This window comes from Oncorhynchus kisutch, linkage group LG21 (assembly GCF_002021735.2).
Source record: "Oncorhynchus kisutch isolate 150728-3 linkage group LG21, Okis_V2, whole genome shotgun sequence".
In the NCBI taxonomy this organism is placed as follows: Eukaryota; Metazoa; Chordata; class Actinopteri; order Salmoniformes; family Salmonidae; genus Oncorhynchus; species Oncorhynchus kisutch.
In genome coordinates this window covers 45553244-45569070 of record NC_034194.2, presented here as the reverse complement: position 1 = coordinate 45569070, position 15827 = coordinate 45553244, and the positions used below count along the sequence as shown (strand labels likewise).

The following is a 15827-nucleotide window of genomic DNA, read 5'->3' as shown; positions in this document are numbered from 1 at the left end:
TGTAGTACTATAACAGTACCTTGTAGTACTATAACAGTACCTTGTAGTACTATACCACTACCTAGTAGTACTATAACAGTACCTAGTAGTACTATACCACTACCTAGTAGTACTATAACAGTACCTTGTAGTACTATACCACTACCTAGTAGTACTATAACAGTACCTTGTAGTACTATACCACTACCTAGTAGTACTATAACAGTGCCTTGTAGTACTATACCACTACCTAGTAGTACTATAACAGTACCTTGTAGTACTATACCACTACCTAGTAGTACTATAACAGTACCTTGTAGTACTATAACAGTACCTTGTAGTACTATACCACTACCTAGTAGTACTATAACAGTACCTAGTAGTACTATACCACTACCTAGTAGTACTATAACAGTACCTTGTAGTACTATACCACTACCTAGTAGTACTATAACAGTACCTTGTAGTACTATACCACTACCTAGTAGTACTATAACAGTACCTAGTAGTACTATAACAGTACCTAGTAGTACTATAACAGTACCTAGTAGTACTATAACAGTACCTAGTAGTACTATACCACTACCTAGTAGTACTATAACAGTACCTTGTAGTACTATACCACTACCTAGTAGTACTATAACAGTACCTTGTAGTACTATACCACTACCTAGTAGTACTATAACAGTACCTAGTAGTACTATAACAGTACCTAGTAGTACTATACCACTACCTAGTAGTACTATACCACTACCTAGTAGTACTATAACAGTACCTTGTAGTACTATACCACTACCTAGTAGTACTATAACAGTACCTTGTAGTACTATACCACTACCTAGTAGTACTATAACAGTACCTTGTAGTACTATACCACTACCTAGTAGTACTATAACAGTACCTAGTAGTACTATAACAGTACCTTGTAGTACTATAACAGTACCTAGTAGTACTATAACAGTACCTTGTAGTACTATAACAGTACCTAGTAGTACTATAACATTACCTTGTAGTACTATAACAGTACCTAGTAGTACTATAACAGTACCTAGTAGTACTATACCAGTACCTAGTAGTACTATACCACTACCTAGTAGTACTATAACAGTACCTAGTAGTACTATACCACTACCTAGTAGTACTATACCACTACCTTGTAGTACTATAACAGTACCTAGTAGTACTATAACAGTACCTTGTAGTACTATAACAGTACCTAGTAGTACTATAACAGTACCTTGTAGTACTATAACAGTACCTAGTAGTACTATAACACTACCTAGTAGTACTATAACAGTACCTTGTAGTACTATAACAGTACCTTGTAGTACTATACCACTACCTTGTAGTACTATAACAGTACCTAGTAGTACTATACCACTACCTAGTAGTACTATAACACTACCTAGTAGTACTATACCACTACCTAGTAAATCAAATCAAATTTATTTATATAGCCCTTCGTACATCAGCTGATATCTCAAAGTGCTGTACAGAAACCCAGCCTAAAACCCCAAACAGCAAGCAATGCAGGTGGAGAAGCACCTTGTAGTACTATAACAGTACCTAGTAGTACTATACCACTACCTAGTAGTACTATAACAGTACCTAGTAGTACTATAACAGTACCTTGTAGTACTATAACAGTACCTTGTAGTACTATACCACTACCTAGTAGTACTATAACAGTACCTTGTAGTACTATAACAGTACCTTGTAGTACTATAACAGTACCTTGTAGTACTATACCACTACCTAGTAGTACTATAACAGTACCTTGTAGTACTATACCACTACCTAGTAGTACTATAACAGTACCTTGTAGTACTATACCACTACCTAGTAGTACTATAACAGTACCTTGTAGTACTATACCACTACCTAGTAGTACTATAACACTACCTAGTAGTACTATAACAGTACCTTGTAGTACTATACCACTACCTAGTAGTACTATAACAGTACCTAGTAGTACTATAACACTACCTAGCAGTACTATAACAGTACCTTGTAGTACTATAACACTACCTAGTAGTACTATAACACTACCTAGCAGTACTATAACACTACCTAGCAGTACTATAACAGTACCTAGCAGTACTATAACAGTACCTAGTAGTACTATAACAGTACCTTGTAGTACTATAACAGTACCTAGTAGTACTATAACAGTACCTAGTAGTACTATAACAGTTAAGTCAGAAAAGGAACGCTCTCACACAAACTGATCCAGGATCAGATCAGAGTGGAACAAACTCACTGAACGACCAAATTGACAAGTTCAAACTGACGTTTGGAAAAGAAAGTCTTTCTCTGGATGACCTAGACGAAGCAGAAAAGGTCATCATTCGATTTGAGCAACGACAGCACTTTAAACAAGAACTTGCACTAGTTGTGAAAGGAAAACAACGTGCCAAGAGAAGCGCCTCAATCTGTAAGCTTGATCCAATTGTTGACAATGACATTCTGAGAGTGGGAGGAAGGTTAAGCAAAGCTGCTATGCCTACGGAACTAAAGAATCCTATGATCCTGCCCAAAGACTCCCACATCTCCAGACTGATCTTACTCCACATCAATGAGCAGGTCGGCCCCTCTGGGAGAGGCCACATGCTTTCTAGACTTCGCCAGCGATATTGGATACCCTGTGCCAACTCCTTAGAAAGGAAGATCCGTAAGAGCTGTGTCTTCTGCAGGCGGATGCAAGCTAGAGCTGGAGAACAGAAGATGGCCGACCTTCCACAGGATCGGGTGTCACCTGATTTGCCTCCTTTCACCCATGTGGGCAAAGATTACTTCGGCCCCATAGAGGTGAAGCCAGGCCGCGTTCATGCGAAGCGTTATGGTGTGATCTTTACTTGCCTTGTGAGTCGAGTTGTCCATCTAGAAGTTGCTAGTTATCTGGATACTGATTCCTGCATCAATGCCCTGCGCAGGTTCATCTGTCCAAGGGGCCCAGTAACAAGTATCAGAACAGACAATAATATCAACTTTGTTGCAACACACAGAGAGCTTGGAGAAGCTATGAAAGAGCTGGATCACAACAAGATTCAAAATGAATTACTGAAGGAAGGAGTGACATGGTCATTCAATCCTCGCTCTGGAGCCCACCATGGGAGGGGGGGTATGGGAGAGGTTGATCCATCTGGAGCCCACCATGGGGGGATATGGGAGGAGTTGATCCATCTGGAGCCCACCATGGGGGGATATGGGAAGAGTTGATCCGTCTGGAGCCCACCATGGGGGGATATGGGAGGGGTTGATCCATCTGTAGCCCACCATGGGAGGGGAGGTAGTCATGGTCATTCAATCCTCGCTCTGGAGCCCACCATGGGAGGGGGGGTATGGGAGAGGTTGATCCATCTGGAGCCCACCATGGGGGGATATGGGAGGAGTTGATCCGTCTGGAGCCCACCATGGGGGGATATGGGAGGAGTTGATCCGTCTGGAGCCCACCATGGGGGGGGGGGGGGGGGTTGATCCGTCTGGAGCCCACCATGGGGGGGGGGGGGGGGGGGGGTTGATCCATCTGGAGCCCACCATGGGGGGATATGGGAGGAGTTGATCCGTCTGGAGCCCACCATGGGGGGGGGGGGGGGGGGTTGATCCGTCTGGAGCCCACCATGGGGGGATATGGGAGGGGTTGATCCGTCTGGTGAAAAAGTACTGTATGACGAGGCTTTGCAGACAGCATTGTGTGAAGTTGAGGCGATTATGAACGACAGACCAATCACTACTGTAACATATGACCCTAATGATCTAGAACCTCTGACTCAGAACCCTCTGCTTCATCTGAAAGCCAGTCCTGGACCATCCCATAGAGGAGATCTACACTCACCAAGGAGACGGAAGTACAATATATCACCTCTTCTTGAAGAGATGGATCAGGGAGTATCTTCCACCTATGTAGGAGAGGAACAAGTGGAACAAAACTAAGAGAAACTTCAGTCCTGGTGACCGTCGATGACATCGCACCCCAAGATACTCTTGGCCAATGGGGCGTGTGGTGGAGGCTTTGCCAGGGGCCAATGGGCTTGTCCGGAGAGTCATGGTAAAGACCAAGACCAATATCTTACAGAGAGCTATCAATAAACTCTGTCTGCTCCTTGAGGTGGCTGAGTGACACACACACACACACAGCTCCATCTTTGAATCACGTGCACCTCTGATTCGTTGATGTCGTAGAAATACATTATTGTACATCAAACTCTGTTCCTACAGGGCACCTTGTATATCTCTATATAGCTATGGACTCTGTTCCTACAGGGCACCTTGTATACCTGTATATAGCTATGGACTCTGTTCCTACAGGGCACCTTGTATATCTCTATATAGCTATGGACTCTGTTCCTACAGGGCACCTTGTATATCTCTATATAGCTATGGACTCTGTTCCCACAGGGCACCTTGTATATCTCTATATAGCTATGGACTCTGTTCCCACAGGGCACCTTGTATATCTCTATATAGCTATGGACTGTAATAGTGCTCTGGTATAAAATGTTTTGTGTTTTGGCTCTATGTTTGAACATTACGTCATTGTTGTGCATTCAGTGCAGTCAACAATTAGGGGCCGGTATGTTAAGAGCCGATTTGGACATATCTGTATAAAAGACTGAACATACGGAGCTCCATGTACATTTGTGTAAATATATTAAATATTAATGTAAATGATGAAATATTAGGTACCTTTATGATGTACATTTACCTGATTGAGATATATTCATTTGTTGTTCGTGTAACTCAGTTTTTGGCCCCCCCTCTTGCCTATTCATTGTATTGTGGTAAGTGTGTTAGGATAAAGGTAGGAAGTTGGGCCTTCGGGGGAGGGAGTCCTTGCTAGATGCGGGAGCGGTATAGTTTTTTGACCAGACAGACATACAGACAGGTCATAATATGTATTTTCCATATCAACTATTCTATGCTTTAAGTTGATTGGAGAATCATTTCTTTGTTAGATATCAGAAGAATAAACATTTTTGTTGCACCATATCCCTGGATGTCATTGAATGTTTGGCCGTTTGGAAACCTTGAGTGTGGACTGTATGTGTACCAAACAACCCTGCTTCAGGCTTGGGCAGTGGCTGTGGTAAAGAGGAAAGGAAGCCACTACAACCCCGCTTCAGGCTTGGGCAGTGGCTGTGGTAAAGAGGAAAGGAAGCCACTACAACCCCGCTTCAGGCTTGGGCAGTGGCTGTGGTAAAGAGGAAAGGAAGCCACTACAACCCCGCCTCAGGCTTGGGCAGTGGCTATGGTAAAGAGGAAAGGAAGCCACTACAACCCCGCTTCAGGCTTGGGCAGTGGCTGTGGTAAAGAGGAAAGGAAGCCACTACAACCCCGCCTCAGGCTTGGGCAGTGGCTGTGGTAAAGAGGAAAGGAAGCCACTACAACCCCGCTTCAGGCTTGGGCAGTGGCTATGGTAAAGAGGAAAGGAAGCCACTACAACCCGCCTCAGGCTTGGGCAGTGGCTATGGTAAAGAGGAAAGGAAGCCACTACAACCCCGCTTCAGGCTTGGGCAGTGGCTATGGTAAAGAGGAAAGGAAGCCACTACAACCCCGCCTCAGGCTTGGGCAGTGGCTATGGTAAAGAGGAAAGGAAGCCACTACAACCCCGCTTCAGGCTTGGGCAGTGGCTATGGTAAAGAGGAAAGGAAGCCACTACAACCCCGCTTCAGGCTTGGGCAGTGGCTGTGGTAAAGAGGAAAGGAAGCCACTACAACCCTGCTTCAGGCTTGGGCAGTGGCTATGGTAAAGAGGAAAGGAAGCCACTACACACCCTCCCTCCGTTTGGAAACCTTGAGTGTGGACTGTATGCCTACCAAACAACCCCGCTTCAGGCCTTGGGCAGTGGCTGTGGTAAAGAGGAAAGGAAGCTACTACTACTACTTATACCAGTACATTGTAGTATTATAACAGTACCATGTAGTATTATAACAGTACCATGTAGTATTATAACAGTACCTTGTAGTATTATAACAGTACCTTGTAGTATTATAACAGTACCTTGGAGTGGTAGTATTATAACAGTACCATGTAGTATTATAACAGTACCGTGTAGTATTATAACAGTACCGCATAGTATTATAACAGTACCGTGTAGTATTATAACAGTACCCTGTAGTATTATAACAGTACCGTGTAGTATTATAACAGTACCTTGTAGTACTATAACAGTACCCTGTAGTATTATAACAGCACCATGTAGTATTATAACAGTACATTGTAGTATTATAACAGTACCATGTAGTATTATAACAGTACCGTGTAGTATTATAACAGTACCGCATAGTATTATAACAGTACCCTGTAGTATTATACCAGTGCCTTGTAGTATTATAACAGTATATTGTAGTATTGTAACAGTACCTTGTAGTGGTAGTATTATAACAGTACCGTGTAGTATTATAACAGTACCTTGTAGTATTATAACAGCACCTTGGAGTGGTAGTATTATAACAGTACCATGTAGTATTATAACATTACCTTGTAGTATTATAACAGCACCTTGGAGTGGTAGTATTATAACATTACCTTGTAGTATTATAACAGTACCTTGTAGTATTATAACATTACCTTGTAGTATAATAAGAGTACCTTGTAATGGTAGTATTAACAGTACCTTGAAGTTTTATAACAGTACATTGTAGTATTATAACAGTACCTGGTAGTGGTAGTAGTATATTGTAGTGGGAGTATTGACAGTACCTTGTAGTGGTAGTATTATATTGTAGTGGTAGTATTAACAGTACCTTGTAGTAGTATATTGTAGTGGTAGTACTAACAGTACCTTGTAGTGGTAGTAGTATATTGTAGTGGTAGTACTAACAGTACCTTGCAGTGGTAGTAGTATATTGTAGTGGTAGTATTAACAGTACCTTGCAGTGGTAGTAGTATATTGTAGTGGTAGTATTAACAGTACCTTGTAGTGGCCGTATTAACATTACCTTGTAGTGGTAGTATTATATTGTAGTGGTAGTATTAACAGTATATTGTAGTGGTAGTATTAACAACACCTTGTAGTGGTAGTATATTGTAGTGGTAATATTAACAGTACCTTGTAGTGGTAGTATATTGTATTGGTAGTATATTGTAGTGGTAGTAGTATATTGTAGTGGTAGTATTAACAGTACCTTGTAGTAGTATATTGTAGTGGTAGTATTAACAGTACCTTGTAGTGGTAGTATAGTGTAGTGGTAGTATTAACAGTACCTTGTAGTGGTAGTATAGTGTAGTGGTAGTATTAACAGTACCTTGTAGTGGTAGTAGTATATTGTAGTGGTAGTATTAACAGTACCTTGTAGTGGTAGTATAGTGTAGTGGTAGTATTAACAGTACCTTGTAGTGGTAGTAGTATATTGTAGTGGTAGTATTAACAGTACCTTGTAGTGGTAGTATAGTGTAGTGGTAGTATTAACAGTACCTTGTAGTGGTAGTAGTATATTGTAGTGGTAGTATTAACAGTACCTTGTAGTGGTAGTAGTATATTGTAGTGGTAGTATTAACAGTACCTTGTAGTGGTAGTAGTATATTGTAGTGGTAGTATTAACAGTACCTTGTAGTGGTAGTATAGTGTAGTGGTAGTATAGTGTAGTGGTAGTATAGTGTAGTGGTAGTATTAACAGTACCTTGTAGTGGTAGTAGTATATTGTAGTGGTAGTATTAACAGTACCTTGTAGTGGTAGTAGTATAGTGTAGTGGTAGTATTAACAGTACCTTGTAGTATAGTGTAGTGGTAGTATTAACAGTACCTTGTAGTGGTAGTATATTGTATTGGTAGTATATTGTATTGGTAGTATATTGTAGTGGTAGTAGTATATTGTAGTGGTAGTATTAACAGTACCTTGTAGTGGTAGTATAGTGTAGTGGTAGTATTAACAGTACCTTGTAGTGGTAGTAGTATATTGTAGTGGTAGTATTAACAGTACTTTGTAGTGGTAGTATAGTGTAGTGGTAGTATTAACAGTACCTTGTAGTGGTAGTAGTATATTGTAGTGGTAGTATTAACAGTACCTTGTAGTGGTAGTATAGTGTAGTGGTAGTATTAACAGTACCTTGTAGTGGTAGTAGTATAGTGTAGTGGTAGTATTAACAGTACCTTGTAGTGGTAGTAGTATATTGTAGTGGTAGTATTAACAGTACCTTGTAGTGGTAGTATAGTGTAGTGGTAGTATTAACAGTACCTTGTAGTGGTAGTATAGTGTAGTGGTAGTATTAACAGTACATTGTAGTGGTAGTAGTATATTGTAGTGGTAGTATTAACAGTACCTTGTAGTGGTAGTAGTATATTGTGGTGGTAGTATTAACAGTACCTTGTAGTGGTAGTATAGTGTAGTGGTAGTATTAACAGTACCTTGTAGTGGTAGTATAGTGTAGTGGTAGTATTAACAGTACCTTGTAGTGGTAGTATATTGACATTGAAGGACTCCAGCACAGAGAGGGAGCTGATGATATCCATCTCCTCCTGAACTGCAGGTGGACAGTCTGTGATCAGCTTCAGACATTCCCTGAAACACACATCAACCAATCAGAAACGCCCTGAAACACACATCAACCAATCAGAAACACCATGAACTACACATCAACCAATCAGACACGCCATGAAACACACATCAACCAATCAGACACGCCATGAAACACACACCAACCAATCGAATCTTAAATAATATTTTCTGAGGTTTGCAGAATAAACCCCATACTTTAGAAACAGATTGCAGAAGAAAAATATTAACAGAATAAAGAAAGTTAATGAAATGAAATGCAGAAACCAGGAAGCCAAGAGACAGACGAGTTATCAGTAGAAAACCTTCTAAGATTGAAGATTCATCATGTATCTCTGAACATTGGCTTTCTGCTGATTCACCAAGCTTCTATGGACCCGCTTCCCAAACAGCATACTATTCCCTATATAGTGCACTACTTTTGACGAGGACTGATGAAATCAGCAGCTTAAATACTCTACTGACTAGAGGAGAGGACAGGAAAGTCTGTTCACTGTATCCTCTGTAGAGTCCCCACCAATCAGATGCTCTATCCTCTGTAGAGTCCCCACCAATCAGATGCTCTATCCTCCGTAGAGTCCCCACCAACCAGAGGTTCTATCCTCTGTAGAGTCCCCACCAATCAGATGCTCTATCCTCTGTAGAGTCCCCACCAATCAGGTGCTCCAGCCTCTGTAGAGTCCCCACCAACCAGATGCTCTATCCTCTGTAGAGTCCCCACCAATCAGATGCTCTATCCTCTGTAGAGTCCCCACCAATCAGATGCTCTATCCTCTGTAGAGTCCCCACCAATCAGATGCTCTATCCTCTGTAGAGTCACCACCAATCAGAGGTTCTATCCTCTGTAGAGTCCCCACCAATCAGAGATTCCAGCCTCTGTAGAGTCCCCACCAATCAGATGCTCTATCCTCTGTAGAGTCCCCACCAATCAGAGGTTCTATCCTCTGTAGAGTCCCCACCAACCAGAGGTTCTGGTTTTCAGGGTAAATGGAAAGACGGCCTGTGATGAGACGTCCCATTGTGGAGGTTAACAAGGTGACACTCCATCTTAACTCCTCCTGCACACTAACTGGATTGGTTGAACAGGGGAGAGAGAACCTCCCCCAGACAGTTGTTTTTTCTTTCTTCTCGTCAAGACCAGGATGTTGGAGATCTAGATTCAGGGATCTAGGTTTCCACATGCTACATTAGGTTACTGTTCTTATAACCCACACAACAATAACCCAGTCTGTACCGACCAGACCCTCATCTAGGACACTGAACAGGAGGAACGGTAGTGGCTGCGTTCCATTGGTTAATATTAAAGACTGATGACCCAATTACTGTTCCGGTTCCCACTAACTAGCAGACAGGCACAACGTGCTTCTGAGATATACAGCAAGCATTAACACGTCTTCAGAAATGTGGCCAAGACCACCCTACTCACCGTGCCAGTTCTATACAAGGGTCGGTGAGGGTGGTGGACGAGTTGAAATATTCCCTGGCAGCAGCCAGAACCAGCTCTACGGCTGTGTGGTAGTTGACCTTAGCGCTCAACCCGCCGCGACCCCGGTCTCGGAATGACACGCTGACCGGAACCACATCATGGCTGACCGCTGAACAGTGTATCAGCTGACCGGCCAGGACTACGTTCTCCGGGCGGCTACTGCACAGCAATGACTCCACAAATATCTGACATGGAGAGGGAGAGGGGTGAAGACATTAGAAAATAACTCCCCTCACCTGGTTGTCTCAGTAAGGAACTCCCCTCACCTGGTTGTCTCAGTAAGGAACTCCCCTCACCTGGTTGTCTCAGTAAGGAACTCCCCTCACCTGGTTGTCTCAGTAAGGAACTCCCCTCACCTGGTTGTCTCAGTAAGGAACTCCCCTCACCTGGTTGTCTCAGCAAGGAACTCCCCTCACCTGGTTGTCTCAGCAAGGAACTCCCCTCACCTGGTTGTCTCAGCAAGGAACTCCCCTCACCTGGTTGTCTCAGCAAGGAACTCCCCTCACCTGGTTGTCTCAGCAAGGAACTCCCCTCACCTGGTTGTCTCAGCAAGGAACTCCCCTCACCTGGTTGTCTCGGTCTCAGTAAGGAACTCCCCTCACCTGGTTGTCTAGGTCTCAGTAAGGAACTCCCCTCACCTGGTTGTCTCGGTCTCAGTAAGGAACTCCCGTCACCTGGTTGTCTCGGTCTCAGTAAGGAACTCCCCTCACCTGGTTGTCTCGGTCTCAGTAAGGAACTCCCCTCACCTGGTTGTCTCGGTCTCAGTAATGAACTCCCCTCACCTGGTTGTCTCGGTCTCAGTAAGGAACTCCCCTCACCTGTTTGTCTGGTCTCAGTATGGAACTCCCCTCACCTGGTTGTCTCAGTAAGGAACTCCCCTCACCTGGTTGTCTCAGTATGGAACTCCCCTCACCTGGTTGTCTCAGTAAGAAACTCACCTTTGGCCCCAGAGTGTATTTCCTATTGTAGTAAATAGTGAGCATGTGTGGGTTACCTGGTGACAGGTGTCAGGTAGGAGACAGGTGTAGACGCTGTGCTGCATGTCCAGTAGGTCCTGTAGAACACCTCTCCACACAGACTCACTGACAGGGGGGGTCCTGCAGCAACACATTAATCAATCAGCTCATCAATCAATACATCAATCAAACAGACACATCAAATAAAATCATGACTGCTTATGAAAAGGACCGGCGTGTGTGTGGTACCTGCGCCCGGCGTGTGTGTGGTACCTGCGCCCGGCGTGTGTGTGGTACCTGCGCCCGGCGTGTGTGTGGTACCTGCGCCCGGCGTGTGTGTGGTACCTGCGCCCGGCGTGTGTGTGGTACCTGCGCCCGGCGTGTGTGTGGTACCTGCGCCCGGCGTGTGTGTGTGTGTGGTACCTGCGCCGGCGTGTGTGTGTGTGTGTGTGTTGGTACCTGCGCCCGGCGTGTGTGTGGTACCTGCGCCCGGCGTGTGTGTGTGTGTGTGTGTGGTACCTGCGCCCGGCGTGTGTGTGTGTGTGTGTGTGTGTGGTACCTGCGCCCGGCGTGTGTGTGGTACCTGCGCCCGGCGTGTGTGTGTGTGTGTGTGTGTGTGGTACCTGCGCCCGGCGTGTGTGTGTGTGTGTGTGGTACCTGCGCCCGGCGTGTGTGTGGTACCTGCGCCCGGCGTGTGTGTGGTACCTGCGCCCGGCGTGTGTGTGTGTGTGTGTGTGGTACCTGCGCCCGGCGTGTGTGTGGTACCTGCGCCCGGCGTGTGTGTGGTACCTGCGCCGGCGTGTGTGTGTGTGTGTGTGGTACCTGCGCCCGGCGTGTGTGTGGTACCTGCGCCCGGCGTGTGTGTGGTACCTGCGCCCCACGTGTGTGTGTGTGTGTGTGTGTGTGGTACCTGCGCCCGGCGTGTGTGTGTGGTACCTGCGCCCGGCGTGTGTGTGTGTGTGTGTGTGTGTGGTACCTGCGCCCGGCGTGTGTGTGGTACCTGCGCCCGGCGTGTGTGTGGTACCTGCGCCCGGCGTGTGTGTGTGTGTGTGTGGTACCTGCGCCCGGCGTGTGTGTGTGTGTGTGTGGTACCTGCGCCCGGCGTGTGTGTGGTACCTGCGCCCGGCGTGTGTGTGGTACCTGCGCCCGGCGTGTGTGTGGTACCTGCGCCCGGCTGTGTGTGTGGTACCTGCGCCCGGCGTGTGTGTGGTACCTGCGCCCGGCGGGTGGTACCTGCGGCCCGGCGTGTGTGTGGTACCTGCGCCCGGCGTGTGTGTGGTACCTGCGCCCGGCGTGTGTGTGGTACCTGCGCCCGGCGTGTGTGTGGTACCTGCGCCCGGCGTGTGTGTTGTACCTGCCCGCGTGTGTGTGGTACCTTGCGCCCGGCGTGTGTGTGGTACCTGCGCCCGGCGTGTGTGTGGTACCTGCGCCCGGCGTGTGTGTGGTACCTGCGCCCGGCGTGTGTGTGTGTGGTACCTGCGCCCGGCGTGTGTGTGTGTGTGTGTGTGGTACCTGCGCCCGGCGTGTGTGTGGTACCTGCGCCCGGCGTGTGTGTGGTACCTGCGCCCGGCGTGTGTGTGTGTGTGTGTGTGGTACCTGCGCCCGGCGTGTGTGTGTGTGTGTGTGTGTGTGGTACCTGCGCCCGGCGTGTGTGTGGTACCTGCGCCCGGCGTGTGTGTGTGTGTGTGTGTGTGTGGTACCTGCGCCCGGCGTGTGTGGTGTGTGTGTGTGGTACCTGCGCCCGGCGTGTGTGTGGTACCTGCGCCCGGCGTGTGTGTGGTACCTGCGCCCGGCGTGTGTGTGTGTGTGTGTGTGGTACCTGCGCCCGGCGTGTGTGTGGTACCTGCGCCCGGCGTGTGTGTGGTACCTGCGCCCGGCGTGTGTGTGTGTGTGTGTGTGGTACCTGCGCCCGGCGTGTGTGTGGTACCTGCGCCCGGCGTGTGTGTGGTACCTGCGCCCCACGTTGTGTGTGTGGGTGTGTGTGTGGTACCTGCGCCCGGCGTGTGTGTGTGGTACCTGCGCCCGGCGTGTGTGTGTGTGTGTGTGTGTGTGGTACCATGCGCCCGGCGTGTGTGTGGTACCTGCGCCCGGCGTGTGTGTGGTACCTGCGCCCGGCGTGTGTGTGTGTGTGTGTGTGGTACCTGCGCCCGCGTGTGTGTGTGTGTGTGTGGTACCTGCGCCCGGCGTGTGGTGGTACCTGCGCCCGGCGTGTGTGTGGTACCTGCGCCCCACGTGTGTGTGTGTGTGTGTGTGTGTGGTACCTGCGCCCGGCGTTTGTGTGTGGTACCTGCGCCCGGCGTGTGTGTGTGTGTGTGTGTGTGTGGTACCTGCGCCCGGCGTGTGTGTGGTACCTGCGCCCGGCGTGTGTGTGGTACCTGCGCCCGGCGTGTGTGTGTGTGTGTGTGGTACCTGCGCCCGGCGTGTGTGTGTGTGTGTGTGGTACCTGCGCCCGGCGTGTGTGTGGTACCTGCGCCCGGCGTGTGGTGTTGGTACCTGCGCCCGGCGTGTGTGTGGTACCTGCGCCCGGCGTGTGTGTGGGTACCTGCGCCCGGCGTGCTGTGTGGTACCTGCGCCCGGCGTGTGTGTGGTACCTGCGCCCGGCGTGTGTGTGGTACCTGCGCCGGCGTGTGTGTGGTACCTGCGCCCGGCGTGTGTGTGGTACCTGCGCCCGGCGTGTGTTGTGGTACCTGCGCCCGGCGTGTGTGTGGTACCTGCGCCCGGCTGTGTGTGGTACCTGCGCCCGGCGTGTGTTGGTACCTGCGCCCGGCGTGTGTGTGGTACCTGCGCCCGGCGTGTGTGTGGTACCTGCGCCCGGCGTGTGTGTGGTACCTGCGCCCGGCGTGTGTGTGGTACCTGCGCCCGGCGTGTGTGTGGTACCTGCGCCCGGCGTGTGTGTGGTACCTGCGCCCGGCGTGTGTGTGTACGCTGCGGCCCGGCGTGTGTGTGGTACCTGCGCCCGGCGTGTGTGTGGACCTGCGCCCCGGCGTGTGTGTGGTACGCTGCGCTCCCGGCGTGTGTGGTACCTCGACCGGCGTGTGTGTGGTACCTGCGCCCGGCGTGTGTGTGGTACCTGCGCCCGGCGTGTGTGTGGTACCTGCGCCCGGCGTGTGTGTGTGGTACCTGCGCCCGGCGTGTGTGTGGTACCTGCGCCCGGTGTGTGTGTGTGTGTGTAATACCTGCGCCCGGCGTGTGTGTGGTACCTGCGCCCGGCGTGTGTGTGGTACCTGCGCCCGGTGTGTGTGTGTGTGGTACCTGCGCCCGGTGTGTGTGTGTGTGGTACCTGCGCCCGGTGTGTGTATGGTACCTGCGCCCGGCGGTGTGTGTGTGGTACCTGCGCCCGGCGTGTGTGTGGTACCTGCGCCCGGTGTGTATGTGTGTGGTACCTGCGCCCGGCGTGTGTGTGGTACCTGTGCCCGGCATGTGTGTGGTACCTGCGCCCGGCGTGTGTGTGTGGTACCTGCGCCCGGCGTGTGTGTGTGTGTGTGTGTGTGTGTGAGATACCTGCGCCCGGCGTGTGTGTGTGTGTGTGAGATACCTGCGCCCAGCGTGTGTGTGTGTGTGTGATACCTGCGCCCAGCGTGTGTGTGTGTGTGTGTGTGGGTGTGTGGGTGTGGTACCTGCGCCCGGTGTGTCTGCAGAGTTTGACCATGAGAGCATGAGCCTCCTCTGTACTGGTCTGGCTGCTCCTCACATAGGAAACAGGCTTCTGAAGACCATGCTTCTCCAACACCTCTACCACACTGGGGGGAGGAAGGAGAGACCAGGAGGAGGGTGGGGGAGAGACCAGGAGGAGGTGGAGGAGAGACCAGGAGGAGGTGGAGGAGAGACCAGGAGGAGGTGGAGGGAGGTGGGGGAGAGATGAGAGAGGTGGGGGAGAGAGGTGGGGGAGAGAGGTGGGGGAGAGAGGTGGGGGAGAGAGGTGGGGGAGAGAGGTGGGGGAGAGAGGTGGGGGAGAGAGGAAGAAGAGAGACAAGGAGGGAGGAGGGGGAGAGAGGAATGAGATAGTCAAGGAGGAAGGGAGGAGGAGGAGAGAGGTGGAGGAGAGAGGAAGGAGAAAGACAAGGAGGGAGGGAGGTGGAGGAGAGAGGAAGGAGAAAGACAAGGAGGGAGGGAGGAGGAGGAGAGAGGAAGGAGAGAGACAAGGAGGGAGGGAGGAGGAGAGAGGAAGGAGAGGAGACAAGGATGGAGGGATGAGGGGGAGAGAGGAATGAGACAGACAAGGAGGGAGGGAGGAGGAGGAGAGAGGTGGAGGAGAGAGGAAGGAGAAAGACAAGGAGGGAGGGAGGTGGAGGAGAGAGGAAGGAGAAAGACAAGGAGGGAGGGAGGAGGAGGAGAGAGGAAGGAGAGAGACAAGGAGGGAGGGAGGAGGAGAGAGGAAGGAGAGAGACAAGGAGTCAGGGAGGAGGAGGAGAGAGGAAGGAGAGAGACAATGAGGGAGGGAGGAGGGGGAGAGGAAGGAGAGAGACAAGGAGGGAGGGAGGAGGGGGAGAGAGACAAGGAGGGATGGATGAGGAGGAGAGAGGAAGGAGAGAGACAAGGAGTGAGGGAGGAGGGGGAGAGGAAGGAGAGAGACAAGGAGGGAGGGAGGAGGAGGAGAGAGGAAGGAGAGAGACGAGGAGGGAGGGAGGAGGAGGAGAGAGGAAGGAGAGAGACAATGAGGGAGGGAGGAGGGGGAGAAGAAGGAGAGAGACAAGGAGGGAGGGAGGAGGGGGAGAGAGACAAGGAGGGAGGGAGGAGGGGGAGAGAGACAAGGAGGGAGGGATGAGGAGGAGAGAGGAAGGAGAGAGACAAGGAGGGAGGGATGAGGAGGAGAGAGGAAGGAGAGAGACAAGGAGGGAGGGATGAGGAGGAGAGAGGAAGGAGAGAGAAAAGAAGGGAGGGAGGAGGAGGAGAGAGGAAGGAGAGAGACAA

At 49.6% G+C, this 15827-nt stretch overlaps 1 protein-coding gene across 1 annotated transcript in view; it reads right to left on the bottom strand.

Moving 5' to 3' along the window:
* Window positions 1-15827, bottom strand: part of nbas (NBAS subunit of NRZ tethering complex) — a gene marked incomplete in the record, with an annotated part of 268490 nt that overhangs the window by 154469 nt on the left and 98194 nt on the right. Inside the window, 4 exon segments of the mRNA XM_031800528.1 lie at window positions 8368-8480; window positions 9901-10145; window positions 10955-11057; window positions 14534-14656. Of these exon segments, the coding sequence (XP_031656388.1) occupies window positions 8368-8480; window positions 9901-10145; window positions 10955-11057; window positions 14534-14656 (584 nt within the window).